General features: G+C 33.7%; 1 protein-coding gene across 1 annotated transcript in view; it reads right to left on the bottom strand.

Moving 5' to 3' along the window:
- Positions 1 to 17,577, bottom strand: part of RAB3GAP1 (RAB3 GTPase activating protein catalytic subunit 1) — a 99,771-nt gene that overhangs the window by 78,595 nt on the left and 3,599 nt on the right. The window contains exon 3 of the mRNA XM_069067821.1: positions 15,760 to 15,835. Coding sequence (XP_068923922.1) covers positions 15,760 to 15,835 — 76 coding nt within the window. The remainder of the gene's footprint in view (positions 1 to 15,759; positions 15,836 to 17,577) is intronic.

Raw genomic sequence — 17,577 nt, 5'->3', positions numbered from 1 at the left:
GAAGTCACTTTGTTTCTCTAAAGTTTATTTTTCCTCTAGTGTAAAACGCAAAAGATTCTTAGACTTTCTCCTCACAGGGTTGTTGTGGGGGGAAAAAGTAATCTGTAAACCTTAAAACACCATATAAGAATTAATCATAATATCAACTAATGTATTCTCAAAAGATTCAGAAAAGCAATGAAGGGAGCTACTATTCTAGACTTAATTCTGAGCAAGAAAGAACTATTCACATACTGGAAATAAAGGGAGCTGGAAAACTGGACTGCCATTTCAAGTTCATAAAAGGGCAGGAACAAAATACTGAGACTAATTAATTAAACATGTAACCTAGACTTTAGGAAAATTAGTTTTCAAAAAATTTATAGCAATGAAAAAGAGATGACCATGACTATGTCTAAAGACTTTAAAAGGGAACACAGCTTAAGAAGAGTTGCTCAAGATGAAATTCTGACAATATGATCAAAAAAAATTTTTGGGAAAAAAAACAAAAAAAATACAACAAACTCAAGAAGACATAACTGAAAACAATTTTTTTTTTTTAAAAAGTAGCACAAACTTGCAAGAATAGAGTCCAAAAAGACTAAAGCCTAAAATAAACTGAGGCTTGTGAAAAATGTTCAAATTAGCAAAAAGTGCTTTTTAAAAGGCAAGAAGGGACATGCTTGGACCCAGTGTTCAGGGAAGATGGTATAATGTTATGAGAACACAGAAGAAAACATGAATAACCAAATGCCCATTTTACTTCCTTAAATCAAGAGACTTGTCTTCAAACTAAAGGGTTGAAAGAAATTGTAGTCTAAGACAGGTAAGGAAATAGTAGGGTATCCCCTGGCTGCCCATCTCTAACCTGTCCTTCACACAGCTGCCAAAATGATCACCTTAAGGCACAGGTCCAACCATGTCTCTTCCCCTGCTTAAAAATTTTCAGTGTCTCTCTAATAAAATATAACCTCTTTAGCCCTACATTTAAGACTCTTCATAATATACCTCCAATATGCTGTTCCAGTGTTATTTTACTTTATTTTACTTCATTTACCTTACAACTAAAATGAATCTTTCAAACTTGTCATGAGGTATCTACTTCAAGGCCCAGGCCTTTTTCCCCCATGTCGAGAATGCACTCCTTCTTCATTTCTGTCATTAAGAATAATTTTTCTTCAAAGTTTAACAAAAGTTCCATGTGCTTTGCTAATCTAATCACTGCAGGTGCAAGTATTTTCTCCTTCCTAAAATTTTCACTTTGTTGAACTTTCTCCTTTACTTCATTACAACCTAATTTATGTGACACAGTATATATAGTATGTATACTGTTTCTACCCTTCTCCCAGAAAACATAAGCTCCTTGAAAGAATGCATTATATCAGGACTTGGAATATGATATTCCAGAGAACAAAAGAGCTAGAATTATAACCAAGAATCACCTTCCTAGCAAAACTGAGCATAAGCCTTCAGGGGGACTGGATATTCAATGAGATAGAGGGCTCTCAAGCATTGTTGATGAAAAGGCTAGAGCTGAGTAGAAAATTTCACTTTCAAATCCAAGACTCAAAAGAAGCATAAAAAGGTAAACTGGAAAGAGTAATCATAAGAGTTTCAATAAGGTTAAACTGTTTACATTCCTACAAGGGAAAATACCTGTAATTTCTAAAAATGTTCTCATTATTACAACAGTTAGAAGTATACACAGACAGAAGGCACAAGTATAAGTTGCATATGATGGGATGATTATCTGAAAAAGTAAAATTAAAGGGTGAGAAAGAAGAATGCACTGGGAGAAGGGGAAAGAGACAGGTAGAAAGGTGTAATGTAATGCCAAGCAAAGGCAACTTCCCAAGGTTCAAAATATCAGCATAGGTGCTCTCCATTTTCTTCAGTGACAAATTAAGAACAGAGAAGATCAAAATATGACATCATTCAAAATACAGCATTTACTAAGTGTGACTCAATAATCTCCAAGTACTACCTGATTTAATCAAGTACTACCCCACCCCTGGACATTACATTAGTCCCTCTTCTAAATACTACTTCACCCCTAGGCTGTACCTTCATTTAGTCCATCACAAAGCCCCTGTTCTCAAATGGAGATTAGTTTCCAATCATAAGTAAAGTACATTCATTTGTTCAATCACAGAACACAAAAAGGTCAAAAGTTCCCCACCCTTGGATCACAATTGAATCTACTCCAAGTTACAACAAGCTTAAGCACAGAACTTAATACCCAAATAGGTCTTTTCTTCATCTTGAGGTGAGGCAAGTTCTCAGCAATCTTTGTTCCTGGGGAGACAAAGCTTAGCAAGGCCACAAAATACATTGCCAGTCTCTTCATTAATTCATTCTCTGTCTGCAGAACAGTCCTAGGACCCCTGAAAACATTATCAAAACCCTCTTCTAGGATTTCTGTAAACATACAACAAGAAAATCCTTCTTCAGGGCTTCTGAACCAACAGCAAGGTTCCAAAACTTCTACAACAACAGGGCTGTCCTTCACCAGTGGACAGAATTCACTCTCTGTCTGCAGAACAGTCTCAGGAGCTCTGAACCAACAGCAAGGTTCCAAGACCTCGGCAACAGCAGCACTGTCTTTCACCAGTGGACAAATCTGGCAAAACAACATCAAAACAGACAAAGTACCAGTATAACAGCCATGTCTCCTCAGTCCTTGGCAGCTCTGGGTGGCAGCTCTCAAAAGTCCTGGGCAATTCAAAGTGGCCCTCAGCAATCCTCTCAGTCTCTCTCTGCCTCCAAAGGTGCTGCTTCCAAAAAAGTTCTTCTGCCTCTCTCTTTTCTTGTGTCTCTCTAAATTTACGTCACCAGCTCCTCCCAGTTCAGCCCTCTCTTTTCACATCAACAAGTCCATCCCACAAGTGGGATTCACAAGCTCTGGGTTTTAACACAATCAAACCAAAAACCAAGCCAATACAGGGGGATCTTCAAATTACATTACTATTACAAAGGGGGGGGGGGAATTATCTGACATAAAAGAGGCCCAAAAGAGATTTTACAGTAGATGGGAATATGGGGGAAGGGAGGAGGACCATGTGAATCTTACTCTCATCAGAACTGATGCAAAAAGGGAATAACATGCACTGAGGTGGGTATAGAAATCTATTTCACCATACAGGAAAGTAGTAGAAAAAGGGGATAGGAAAAGGAAGGAAGCTAATAGAAAGGAAGGCAGATTGGAGGAGGTAAAAGTCAGAAGCAAAGTACTTTTGAGAATGGACAAGGTAAAAGGAGACAGAGAATAGAATAAACATGGGGAAAATAGGATTTAGGGAAATATATAGCAATCATTAATGAAAATTAGTGAAAAAAAATTTACAGCAAGTTTTCTCTAAGACCTCATTCTCATTTTTCCAAATACTTAGAAAATGAGACAAATTTATAGAAATAAGAGTGATTCTTCAATTGATAAATGGTCAAAGGATATGAACAGGCAATTTTCAAAGTAATCATATGAAGAAAAGCTTTAAATCACTGTTGATTAGAGAAATGCAAATGAAAACAACTCTGAGCTACTACCACACACCTATCAGATTGGCTAAAATGAAAGAAAAGGAAAACAATGAATGTTGGAGGGTATGCACCAATGGTGGAGTTAGTTGTACACCAATTCAACCATTCTGGAGAGCAATTTGAAACTATGCCCAAAGGGCTACAAAATCATGTATAACCTTTGACCCAGCAATGCCACTATTAGGTCTGTATCCCAAAGAGATAAAAAACAAAAATATGTACAAAAATATTTATAGCAGCTTTTTTAGTGGTGGCAAAACAATGAATAGGGGTGGCTAGGTGGAGCAGTGAATAGAGCACCAGCCCTGGAGTCAGGAGGACCTGAGTTCAAATCCGACCTCAGACACTTAACACAAAAACTAGCTGTGTGACCTTGCGCAAGTCACAACCCCAAATTGTCCTCCAAAAAGCAAAAAAAGAAACAATGAATATAGAAAATTTAGAGAAGTATGGGAAGACTTATGTGAACAAATACAGATTTAAATATCAGAACTGGGAAAATAATATACATAATGAAAATAGAAATGGAAAGAACAAAAAGAAACTAAATGATATGTAATAATAATGACCAAGCCTGATCCCACAGAAGAGGTGAGAAAATATCCCTCCTATTCTCTTTTAAAAGTGGTCTGGACTATGGATGGAGACCAAAGGATATACAAGTGACAGCTGGTTAGGCTTGCTGACCTAACACATAATTGCTGCAAGTGATGGATCACTGGATAAGGATGTAGGGAAGAAGAATATATTCAGAGATAGGGGTAATATAAAAATGAAAGATATCAATGAAAAAAAATTTTTAATCCAGCCATTAATTAATAAGGGCTAGAATTAAGACAGCATGAGAGGCATGTTACCACTCTAAGTTAGAGCCTAAATGTCACCTTACTGTCAGTAACATTTCAACTCATCTTTAAACTATAAACCAGAGGACTTGACTTTGATTCCTAGCAGAATCCTAGAATGTATTATGGATTAACTGAACACCTAGTCATCACAACATGGCTTAATCAATAAATGTTTATGCCAATTTTACCTCCATTTCATTTCTGACAGCTCTTTTGTTATTAAACTGGCAGATCAAAGTAATAAGAGTAATAGTTTAGTTCAATTTCAGTATATTTTGTAAAGTCTCTCATCCTATTCTTACAGAAAAATATATGTTGTAGATAACAGTATAAAAATTATTTGGAACTGATTACATGGCTGGAGCCAAAGAGTTACCATTAATGGTTCAACTTGGAATGTCTCTTCACAGGTCTTCAAACTAGACAATAATTTATCTGGCATATTATATATAGGACATTTGTGCAGTTTGGGTTGTAATTAGACTGCCTCTGAGTTCCCTTATAACTCTAAGATTCTTTAATTTGCTAATTTCTAAGGTTCTTTCCCAGTTTTAAATCCTCTCATCCTAAGACTATTTGATACCTCAGTATCCCAAATTACTTCTCATTACAGTCTCAATTTTTTACTTCACTTTGTTACATGAGAAAAATTCTATCAGATTTATTGGGGTTAACCAGCGATTGGTTCTATTATCGAATTCTATCCTAAAGTTAACTATCATACACCTTTGTGTAGTTTTATCAGAAAGTTTTCCTCCTAACAAGTAGAAGAAATCATCAGCCCTGAGAAAATGGCATTCTGGGTGGAAGAAAAAGAAACAATCTGAGAAGGAAAAAAGATTACAGTAGCTAGAGCAGAAGAAGACTCAAGCTGTCATTGAATTAAATTTTGATAAGGGTGAACCTTGCTACTGGGAAAAAGGAAGCTTTTCTTTCCTTTCTTCTCTAAGTTCATGAGAAAATCAGCTGTTTGAAATTTGGACTTTCTCCAAGTTCTCAGGTTAGGCTACAAAATCCTATTTAGCTCACGTGGCTAAATATAATAAAGTATTAATATTACTATAGAAACTAAGCATCTTTTAAAACAGTTACTACACAAGAATTGAGGATTTCCAACTTTTAAATTCTTTTTTTTTTAAGTTCTACTGATGTTTTGATTTTACCTTTACAAATCTTCACAGATTAATCTCACATTTTGAGAGGTCTCATAACAAAAGTAAAACAAGTAAGGCTAATGAAAAAGTGATCTCATCTGAAAATGCACACATTCTATATTGGGAGCAACCCCCCCAACCTTTCTGTTTTTTAACAGAAATATATTTTCTTTCCCTCCTACTTCCCTACCCCATTTTTAAAAAGATATTTGAGGTAATTGGGGATGAAGTTCCTGCTTTTACTCCACCATCTGGGCTCCGCCCCCATTTTTTTCCTAATCAATATGCAGTCAAGGAAAACAAATTCCCTCAATGTCTGTGTGTGCACGTGTGCGTTTATTCTATGCTCCAAATCTGTCATCTCTCTATAATGTAGTATCATGTTTTCATAATCAGTTCTGGAATCATGAAATCTTTTACTTACCAATAATTCTTATAGCTTTCAATATTGTTTATTGCAGTGGTGTTGTTATTGTATAAATTGTTCTCCTGATTCTGCTCATTTCATTCTGTCAGCTTATGAAAGTCTTTGAAATCATTCATTTTTATATTGATGTTATATGAACTGGTCTTTTAGTTATTTCACTCTGCATCAGTTCACATAAATCTAAGTATTTTAATAATCAGCTCTTTCATCATTTCTTACAGTATAATAGCACCCCATCATATTCATATACCACAATTTATTTGGCCATGTTTGAACTGATAGGTATCCCCAGTTTCCAGTTTGGGATTTTTTCCTCCCACTACAAAAAGAACTTACAATTATTTTTGTAAAAGATAGTTTCTTCTTTATTTGATTTCTTTTGGGTACAGGGCTATCAGTGATACAGATGAAAAAAGGACAGGCCCTCTTTAGTAACTTTTAGCATCTAATTACAAACTGCTTTCTCAGAATGGTTATACCCATTCACAATTCCAACAATAGTGCATTGTGTTTTCCCATAGCCCTTCTAAAATTTCTTTGCCATTCTGATGGGTGTGAGGTTGAATCTCAGAATTGCTTTAATTTGGGGACGGCCAGGTAGCACAGCGAGTAAGAGCACCGGCTCCAGTGTTGAGAAGACCTGGAGATCGAATCTTGGGCTCAGACACTTAGCACCCACCCAGAAACACCTGGCCGTGTAACCTTGAGCAAGTTACTTAACCCCAATTGCTTAGAAAAAAAAAAAGAATTGCTTTAATTTGCATTTCACTAATTATTAGTGAATGGAACTATCTTTTCATATAGCTTTTCATATATCATCTAGTTTTCTACCCTTGAATTCATATCCTGAGTCCATTGAGCAACTGAGAAATGGCTCTTTTTCTCATATAATTGAATCTGTTCCTCAAATAATTTTGGAAATAAGATCTTTATCGGAGAAACTTGCTGCAAAGACTTTTTTTTTCCTCATTATTTCCCTTCCAATCTTGACTTTGTTAGATTTTTTTGTACAAAACCTTTTCAGTTCTATGTAATAACAATTATCCATTTTATGTGTGATCTTAATACCTTGTTTTGTTATGAACTTTTCTCCTATCCAGAGATCCAATAGGTAACTTTTCCTTTGTTTCTCTGATTTTGGATGTGACCTTTTGAGTATCCATTTGGAGTTTATTTTAGAATAAGTATGAGGTATTATTGGTTTAAATCTAAATACCACTGTCCAATTTTCCTAGCAATTTTTTTTTTGGCTTTTTGGAGGCGGGGGGGGAAGGCAGGGCAATTGGGATTAAGTGACTTGCCCAAGGTCACATGGCTAGTGTTAAGTGTCTGAGGCCAAATTTGAACTCAGGTCCTCCTGACTCTGGGCCCAGTGCTCTATTCACTGTGCCACCTAGCCACCCCCTTTCCTAACAATTTTTGTCAAAAATTGTCTTTGTCCTAGTAGCTGGGGTCTTTGGGTTTAATTAAATAAATACTAGGGCATTAGATACATTTGCTTCTGCAAGTGGTATACGTAATCTGTTCCACTGCATCAATCTTTTTTTTAATCAGTACCAATTCTTTGAATAATTATTGCTTTGTAGTATAGTTGGGTAGAATGAATATGTGCTTGGACAGAATTTGGGAGGTAGTGGACAACAGAAGGGCCTGAAGTGCTATGGTCCATGTGATCACAAAGAGTTGTTCATGATTGAACAACAGTGTAGTTTGATAGCTGGCACTACTAGGCTGCTGCCTTTCCATTTCTTTTCATTATTTCTTCTTGATTTTTTAAATCCATACAAATATGTTATTATGTTTTTTACTTCTATAAAGTAATTCTTTGGTACCTTGGTATGGCATCAAAAAAGCAAATTAATTTAGCTAATACTGTCATTTGTATTTTATAGGATCAACCTACCCATAAGCAATTTGTATTTTTCCATTTATTTATGCCTTTCTGTAAATGGTTGTTTATACTTGTATTTATGTAGTTCTTGCATTCACACTGGAAGGTAGACACCCAAGTATTTTATATATATCCTGTAATAATTTTAAATCAAGTTTCTCTTTTTATCTCTTTCTGCTAGTTTTTATTGGCATTATATAGAAATACTGATGATTTATGTGGATTTCCATCAAATGACACAAGTCTGAGGAAGCTACTATTTCAATTAACTTTAAGTGACCATGTCATATTCTTTAAGTCCTCCATCTTATCTGCCAAAAGTGATCATTTTTACCTCTGTGGTTATTCCCTCATTTCCTTTTTCTTGTCTTATTGCTATAGCCAATATTTCTTGTACTATATCAAACAGAAGAGGTGACAAGGGATATCCTTATTTCACCTTTGAATTTATTTGGAAGGATTCTAACTTATCATCATTAAAAATAAAATAGCAGCTTTTGGTTTTACAGGTATGTGTGTGTGTATATATTTATATATACACACACATATACCCCTACATAGACACACACATATATGTACATATACATACATTAGAAAACAAAATCCAACAATATGCTATTTATAATTAACACACTTGAAACATGGAGCAAAATCTACTATCCCTCAGCTAAACACAAAAATGCAGGGGTAGCAATTATGATTTCAGATGAAGCAACAACAAAAATAGACTTAACTGAGCAATAAAGAAGGAAACTGTATTTTGCTGCAAGGTAATATATACAATAAATTTATTTCAATACTTAAATATACCATGTCCCTAAATGTCTTAGTGCCAATTTCAGCTTTAACAGTTTAGCAGTCTTTAAACAGCTTCTTTTCTTATTATTATAGCCAGTATTTCTACTACAATATCAAACAGAAGTGATGATGATGGACATCCTTGTTTCACCCTTGAATTTACTAGAAAGGATTCTAGTCTTCTCTCCATTTCAAATGATGATAGCTCTTGGTTTTAAGTTAAATAGCTTAAAATTATACTAAGACTTTTGGGACACTTTGTATGTGCACCCAAAGGCATAGTTTCCAAATACTTTAACACTGGCTTCCTTGCTGTTCCTCATACAAAATAAAACATTACATCTCCAAACTTCGGGCATCGTCACTGATTGTCCCTTATGCCCGGAATGCTCTCCTTCCTCTCCACTTCTTGGTTTCCCTGGTTTGCTTCAAGTCTCAACTAAAATGCCACCTTCTGCAGGAAGCCCTTCCTCATTCCCCTTGATTCTAGTGTCTTCCCTTTGTTAATTATCTCCAATTTACCCTGTACAGCACTTGTCTGTACCAAGTTGTTTGCATGTTTTCCTCACTGTATTAAGAGATCCTTGACAATAGGTACTATCTTTTCCCTTTCTTTGTACCCCCAATGCTTAGCACAGTGCCTAGAACATAGTAGCTGCTTGATTAAATGTTTATTAGCTGATTTAAAAACTAAATTAATTTACAATGAGAAATAGACAGTAATAGTATAATAATGTAAGACCTCAATTTATCCCTATTAGTCCTACATACATTTAACCAAAACAGAAAGAAGAACCTGAATACAATCTTAGGAAAACGGGATATAACAGATCTCTGGTGATTACTGAATGGAAACACAAAGGAGCATACATAGTCTCAGCTATGCATCACACCTTTACAAAAATATTATGTCTCAGGACATCAAAAACTCAAAAATAAACACAGAAAAGCAGAAATATTATCATCCTTTACTGATAACAGATCAGTAAAAATTATGTTAAATGAAAAGTCACTGGAAAAATATATAGTAAAAAACTGGAGAAAAAATAATTTAATACTAAAGAATTATTGGGCCAAAGAAAAATCACAAAATATTTCAATAAAGATAATGACAACAATTAGACAGCATTCCAAAATTGTGAGGATGTTGCCAAAGCAGTCGTTAGGGGAAAATGTCTATCTCTAAGCACTTTTATTAACAAAAAAGATAGAGAAAAACACATCAATGATTTGGGAATGTAAACATAGTAGGAAATTAACAAATTTTAAATGCCTAATAAAAACAGCAAAATAAAAGTCACAGAAATTTAATTAACAACAAAACCTTTTTTAAAGCTCCACTAGCTTTTTTTAAAGGAAAAAGGAAATAAAATAGACAAACTCTTAGTTAATGTAATTAAAAAGAAAACAAACAAAAAAACCCTATTTTGTCTAACTGTATTTCAACAAAATCAACAACTTTAATGACATAAATTTACAAAGAAACGTAAAACACAAATAGAAAAGAAACTGAATTTAAACAACCCAATTTCAGAGGAATAAAGTGAACACGCAACAAATGAACTTCTAAGACAAACAAAAACAAAAAAAACCAGGACCAGATGGATTCACGAGTGAATTCTCTAGAACATTCAATGAATTCATTCTAATACACAAATTGTTTACAAAAATGGCAAAAGAAGAGATCCTACCAAGTACCTTCTACGATACAGATATTATCTTTATTCATAAACCAAGGAGAAGAAAACTATTGATTTGTAATGACCATAAATGCAAAATTTTAAATAAAATATTAGCTAAAGAGGATCAAACAACATATCACAAACATCATACACTATGACCAGGATGGGTTCATACTAGGAATTCAGGGCTAATTTAATGTTAGGAAAACGATGAACTTAGCCAGCCATATGAATAACAAGATAAGCAAAAAAAAAAAAAAAAAGTGATTATATCAAAAGATGAAGACAAAGCTTTTGACAATATAAGATCTATTTTTATTACAAACACGAACTTTCAATTCTAGAATCACTTCCTTCTGTTACAGCCTCAGCAATTACAGCAGGGATTCTTCCAGTTCCAGGCAGTTTTCATGGAAGGATAAAGTAGGGGGAATACAAGGATATCACTATTAAGCCTATATGTCAAAAAGATCAAAGGAGGAGCATAAATATAGCAGCTCCTTTATTTGTGGCAAAGACATGGAAATTAGAGGAGTCAATTTTGACAGCAAGCCAGGATCAGCTCCAGTCCTAGTGAATGCGAAAAGTGATAGCTCCAACAAGGAATTCGGTCAACTTTGGCAGAAAGGAAGGAAAAGGAAATAGATGGAAATGAGGAAAGGGATTTTTTTGGTCCTACCAGTCAGGGAGGTGAATTCTCAGGTAGATTAGCTGTTCTTTTGTAAGAAATATTTTAAAGTTACAGATTGCTTGCCCTACCAGTGCTATAATTTGCCCATTTATATTATGGGCAAAACATATTTTTTAGCCTAAATATTATTTTTAACATTAGAAAGATTTATCCCAAGTTCCAAAAAACTCACAAATGGAATCAGATAATTTGAAAGCTGGGACTATAATGGTCATCTAGTAGAATACAAACCACTAATAAGTTAGACACTGTCCTAAATATATAATTCAGTATAATATTCTTACCAAAAAAAATGTGGAAAATGAAAGCCAAAAATGGAAAAGTCATTAAGAAATAAACATTGCCTACCTATGTTTTTAATGAAATAAAAATGCAAAAATGTTTCATTATAAAAATACTGATTTTAAAACACCTGACCAAAGAGGATGTCACTTTTAGAGCATGTTTTTGAAAAAGAAAATAACCTTATTAGGTCTCCCATGATAGATGCTTTTAAAAATTTAAGTGTCTATTATATATAAATGGCCTACCTTTAAAGAACACCTCAAGAAATTATCAAGAACCTATAATGATTGAAAAGGGATGTAGACTAGTTATGTAGAGAGAATGAGATAGTCCAAGTGGTACACTTAAGAAACGAAAATTATCAGAGGAAAACCTCCAGCATATTACCTAGACAAACTTCCAATCGATTTTTGGAAAGGCAAGAATTCATTCATTCATTATTTCAAAAAGCACTGATTAAGCACCTACTATATTTTAGGCACTGTGCTACTGGGAAAAAAACAACAGACAAAAAATAAAGTCCCATAATTCAACTGATAGGGAACAAGTACAGAGATAAAAATCTAAAAGGATGAAAAGGAATGGGAGGGCTGTAATCTTCACAGGTGAAAGTGAAATCAGGAACACTGATTCATCATTATCATATGATGGAATCAATTGATTTTTAAGTGCTTTAACACTCACTGAAGAACTTAACCTACCTAAACTATTGGGCCAAACAAATCCTCAAAGTAAGCCAGCTAGTTCCTTAAGTGTTAAACAGTGTCCTGTAGTAATTTAATTTACTCTTCTACAGACATTAATTACTTTGGGCATCAGAGCAACAATTCCCAAATTAAATTATACTTTGCCAGAGCTTCTTAAACTTTCTACTTGTGAGCCTTTCAGCGCTTCCTGAAACTGTGGGTTATGACCCCATATGAGATTTCAACACACAATTTAAGAAGTGCTATACAGTTTAATACACTACTATATTTAGTCTCTACCACCAACTGTTTAGCCCTCCACAGTGTTTCTCAGAAGCCCTGAACTCAAATCCTAACTTGGTCAATTACTACCTTGTAACTTTAGACAAAGTTACTTCATCTCTACTACAGTTTCCTCATAGGTAAAGTAAGAAGGTTGGATCAGATCATCTTAAGGTTACATTGGCTCCAAAACATGAAGAGGAGCTGACAGTGAGAGGAACAAGAAGGGGAAAAGTGAAATGGGTCTGGACCTGCAAAGCACCATACAGAAGGAAATCTATTTAAAGTTCAAATAGTTGAAAATATCTACAGAAACACTAAGCAGTTTTTATTTTGCAAAAGTTCAATAATATTTATGTTGATATACCAATTTTGTTTTTTAAAAAAGCATTTTAAATACATTAAGGGAAATACTTAAGATTACAGAGTCTATTTCTATAAACTATATTTTGCTATATATTAAGAATTTTATAACAAACTGCTTATAATACCAACATTTGTGATCATGGAACTTCTAATAAAAATAACAGTGATCATAGCTAACTAACATTTATATAGCACTACGTGCCAAGCACCATGCTATTAAGTGCTCTAAAATTATTGTCTCAATTGATCCTCACAGCAGTATGCTATTATTATAATCTCCATTTTACAGATGAGGAGACTGGGGAAAAGAGGGGTTATAAATTACTTGCCCCAGGGTCACACAGTTAATACATGAGGTAGAATTTGAACTCGGGTCTTCCTGACTCCAAAACTTGCTGCCTAGCTGCCAAAATTCCACTGCACACTAACAGATGAGCTCCAATTTTTCTCTGAAATTAACTTGCTAAAGCTTTAGTTACTAATTAAGAGAGAAAAATAAATAAAAATGACAATAAATTCACATTGCTTATTCAATTTGCACAGCTGAGGTACACTTTCAAAAACTCTTATTTAACTTAATCCTGCTGTCCCTTTGATTTTATTATCTCTACTTCTGATTGATTTTCAGGTTTTTCTGTCCTCCAGTTCTCTACTTAATGATACACTAGCCACATCAAATGAGTCATAAACATCTAATATCCTTGCAGATTGGCTATACAAATAAAATTTTACTTTGTAATACAACTAATCATCCCCTTAACTTTTCTATTTTTGTCACTTTTGAGTTTCCTTGAAGTAAGGTAAAGTTATAATTCAAATTTATTTTTAATCTGTTATTATTTCTATGAGATTCTAAAATTATAGGGTAGTTATCAATGCAATGCATTTAATGGGTATGAAAAATATGTACTCATTTTAATACTTTTTTATTCATTGTCTTCCTAATATTAATTATTTTCTCCCTTTAAATTTTTTTTGTGGGATTTAAAATGTAGAAACACTGATTCAACCATAACTGATTCTTCTTCGTATCTTCAAATTTAACAGCTCATAAAAATTACTTTAAAGAAATATGTATGTGTATATATATGTATACTACACATACATATATAAAATCATGTAGTTATAAGAGTGATAGGTATCTATAATGTATGTAAATAAACGTATATAAATAATGTAATATATGTACCAAGGGCCATACCTACACTATCCTGGATGGATGAGATTCTGTCCTTTTTAATAATTTTGAGAAGAAAATTCCAAAGTTTCACTTAGAGAATTTTACTAGCACTCAAAACTTAAATCTTTTAATAAGCTTTTATTTAACCTAAATGCATTAAACTATAGTTTTAAGTTAAACTTTCTTTAAATTCATCCTCAATAGGGACAAGAGCCAATATCCTCTTCGGTCTCTCCAGCTCTAGAATCTGAGTCACTTTATTAAATCTTTCTCCATGGACCTTCCTTTTCAATCAATGAACTTCATGATGCTTTTCTGAAACCTCACTGAGTCTTCCATTACCTTCTCAATTTATGAAGCCCGGAACTGGTCTTAACTAGCATAAACATCTAAATTGGTGTTTCTTAAACTTTTTTGTGTCATGGACCCTTTTAGGCAGTCTGGTAAATAAAAATTTCACAACTGAAGGAAAGGTTAAATTTCAGCTAGAGGTCAGTGAAAATGAACCAAAAAAATATATATATTTATATATATATATATATTTTAAACACTATACTAAAAAGAAAGTACTTAAGGTCTGAGATGCTACCGTGTTTCCCCGATAATAAGACACAGTCTTATTATTTTTTTTGGACAGAAAAACACCAGAGGGCTTATTTTAATGAACATTGACAGCAATTTTAATAAACAGGTAAATGTGAACAAAAAAATGTACCTTTATTCAATAAGCAAATCACTGGGGAAGAACAGGATGACGCGCTTACTGCTGCAGCTCTGAGCGCGGTGTGCGTTTCACGGGGGGGGGGGGGGGGGGGGGGGCACCTAGCGAGGGTACCGTAATGTAGCGTGTAGCGTAGGGGGTCACCTTCACTACAGTAGCAATCTCAATAGGGCTTATTTTCGGGGGAGGGCTTATTTTAGAGGAATCTTACACAGTCAGGGGAGGGCTTATTTTCAGGATAGGTCTTATCGGGGAAACACGGTATCTTCTCTAAATTCTACTTAATTGTTATAAAATAAGAATTTTACAAGAAACTTTAGTTCTGGCTGTAAAAGGTGTTACTGATCTGCTAAAAACCCAGCTTTGCTTGCACATCTTCTTAATTGATGTGTGTACTATTAAATACTTTAAAACTTTTGAATTTTATTCTCAGTTCTACATTTTCTCCCTCCCTTCACCTCCTCTATAGTTTTTCCACTATAGAACTCAGTTTTTGATTCTTACATTCTCAAATACACATATAAGACAGGAAAGACAAGTATCATTCTCTACACTATTTGACAGAAAAAACTGAGGCAGACAAAAGTATCACCTCCAAACAGGTGGTAGTGGGGGTGGTAGTGGTGATGGTAGTAGTATCGGTAGCAATAGTAGTAGCTAGAATGTATAGAGTTTTAAGATTTACAAGGCACTTTACATATCTTACTTCACCTGATTCTCACAGCTCTGTGAGTTCTGTGCTTCTATTATCTAGATTTTACAAAAGAAGAAACTGAGGCTTAGAGAGTTAACTTGCCCAGGGTCACAAAGCTAGAAAGGTCTCAATAAATCAAAACAATAAATGAGTAAACAGTCAAAAAAAAGATCAGTCCTAAAATTGTTAAGGATCTTTATTTAATTAAAATAATGAAAGCACTCTGATAAAGTAGAGAAAGCATAGGAATGAAGTCTTTACTCTTTTTCTCTACATCGAAAAGTTAAGGAAGGATAAAAAAATCACCCACAAACTCTTGCATTCTGTATAAAACTTTATTTTTTTAATGTTTCACAAGCAATCAACATGTATTTTTTGGTTAGAGATTTAAATATGCCTGTAATAAATTTCCATTAGATAATGTTTAAAGGAGATTACACATAACTTTAAATAGCTTAAACTTTAAAGATACAAAGGATTATTTTGAAAAATGACAATTTAGAATGTTTTTTTTTATACAGCAAATAGCAAATCTGACCTTTTCAAGTGGTTTTCCCATTGAGTTTCCAATTAGTTTCCAGTCATTCAAGACTTCTTCAACTTTTGAAATAAACCTAAGAGGGAAAAAAAAAATACTTTCCAGACATGTCAACCCAGAATACTTTATTCTGCTTTAAAAAAAAGAATTCAATTTAAATTAAGACACCATTTAGTTACCTGAAAAAAGAGGGTTATTCTGTTATCCTGACAAAAGGATGAGAAAAGATGCTAAACAAATTCCCCATAACCACTGTTAGACCCTTGGTTTCTACTACATTGCTAAGCCTAACTAAAGTATTCCTTCCACACAGAGGTAAAAATGAAAGGATAATCAATTTATCTTTTCAGGAACCAATGATCTTACTGAGATATCCCTTATTAATCCCTCAGCTTCACAATTAACCTCAGTGAGAGAGAGAAAAAAAGAGAGAAAGTATAGTCAGTTGCCAAATCTTGTGTTTCTACTCCATCTATTTTCCTCTCACTCTTCACACAGAACTAGGACCTCATCATTTCTAACCTGGATCTGCAATAGCATAATTAATTTTCTTTCCTCAAATCTTCCCCATCTCCACTCTATACTCCACACAGCTGCCAAAGAATTCCTTAAGCACAAGTCATTCAATTTCACTCCCCTATTCAAGCTCCAAAGATTGCTAACTGCCTCTGGAATAAAATATAAATTCCAGTTTGGCTTCTAAAGCCTTTTTTTCAATCAGGTCCTAGCTTCCTACACTCTACAGTCTAGCCAAACAGGCCCAGGCAGTTCCTCATAAAGTTAATTTCAATTTAAACTGTATGCTTTGGATTTAAACACTTAACTACCTGACCTAATGTCAATTATCTATTGAATAACCAGATCTCCAGAAGTAAATATTCATTTCTGACCAGTAACAAGCACAATATTAGCAATACTAGCAAATGGACATTGCTCTCAATACCCAAAGATCAGTGGTGGTAAATAAATTTACTTTATACAAATGGAAATGATACAAATGAAATATAAATGATGATTATAAAGAATAAGAGAAAGAAAAAAATAACTGCTTTCATCAATGAAGAACTGAAAAAAGTTAAAGTCTAAAAGCTGAAGCTTAGAAAAAGCATAAATGTTTTTAAACTGAACATGTATAATTCAATGCAATGCAATACTGCATCGATCCAGAATCTATTAAGAAAAGCATAGGAAAACTGAACAAAATTATAATTTAAAACATCAAGTTTTCTACTTCAGGGAACTCTGCATGCATGTGTAAATATATATATATATAAAAATAAAACTGTATTTCTGATGTAAAGCAGTAATGAATGACAAACTCTAGGTTACAGTTTGTCACTGGAATGTACTTGTCTTCTTGGGAAAAGATGATTGGTCATGATTAAAATATTGATTCTAAACTCATGATTCAGGTAACTGACAAAATATAAACTGGACTTCCTTCAAAACAAAGACTAACAAGCACACAAAACAAAAATAATGAAAAATAAATAAGAATTAATAGTATGGAAAGCAATATATGTACTAACAGTAAAAACTTTTAAAATGTCATTTTTAATCATTCTAGCAGTATTTAGTTTCTGAAAAATGTAGACTAGGAATTTCAAAAACAAGGGATATCTGAAAATAAAAATGGAAAACTATTTCTTCAGTTCTTTCCCAAAAATAAGGTTTGTGTCTCTATTTAACCTTTAAAAAAAATACACTCAATCAATTAAGAAGCATTAAGTGCCTACAATGCTTGAGGCACTACGCTAAATTCTAGGGCATATATGCCCTATGAGGTTTTTTTTTTTTTTTGCCTTTTGGAGGGCAATT

The sequence above is a fragment of the Petaurus breviceps genome, unplaced genomic scaffold (assembly GCF_028583685.1).
Source record: "Petaurus breviceps papuanus isolate PSGF00001 unplaced genomic scaffold, PetGlider_PUasm1.0 90752, whole genome shotgun sequence".
In the NCBI taxonomy this organism is placed as follows: domain Eukaryota; kingdom Metazoa; phylum Chordata; class Mammalia; order Diprotodontia; family Petauridae; genus Petaurus; species Petaurus breviceps.
The sequence above is the reverse complement of the archived record's forward strand: the minus strand, read 5'-3'. Positions and strand labels throughout refer to the sequence as shown.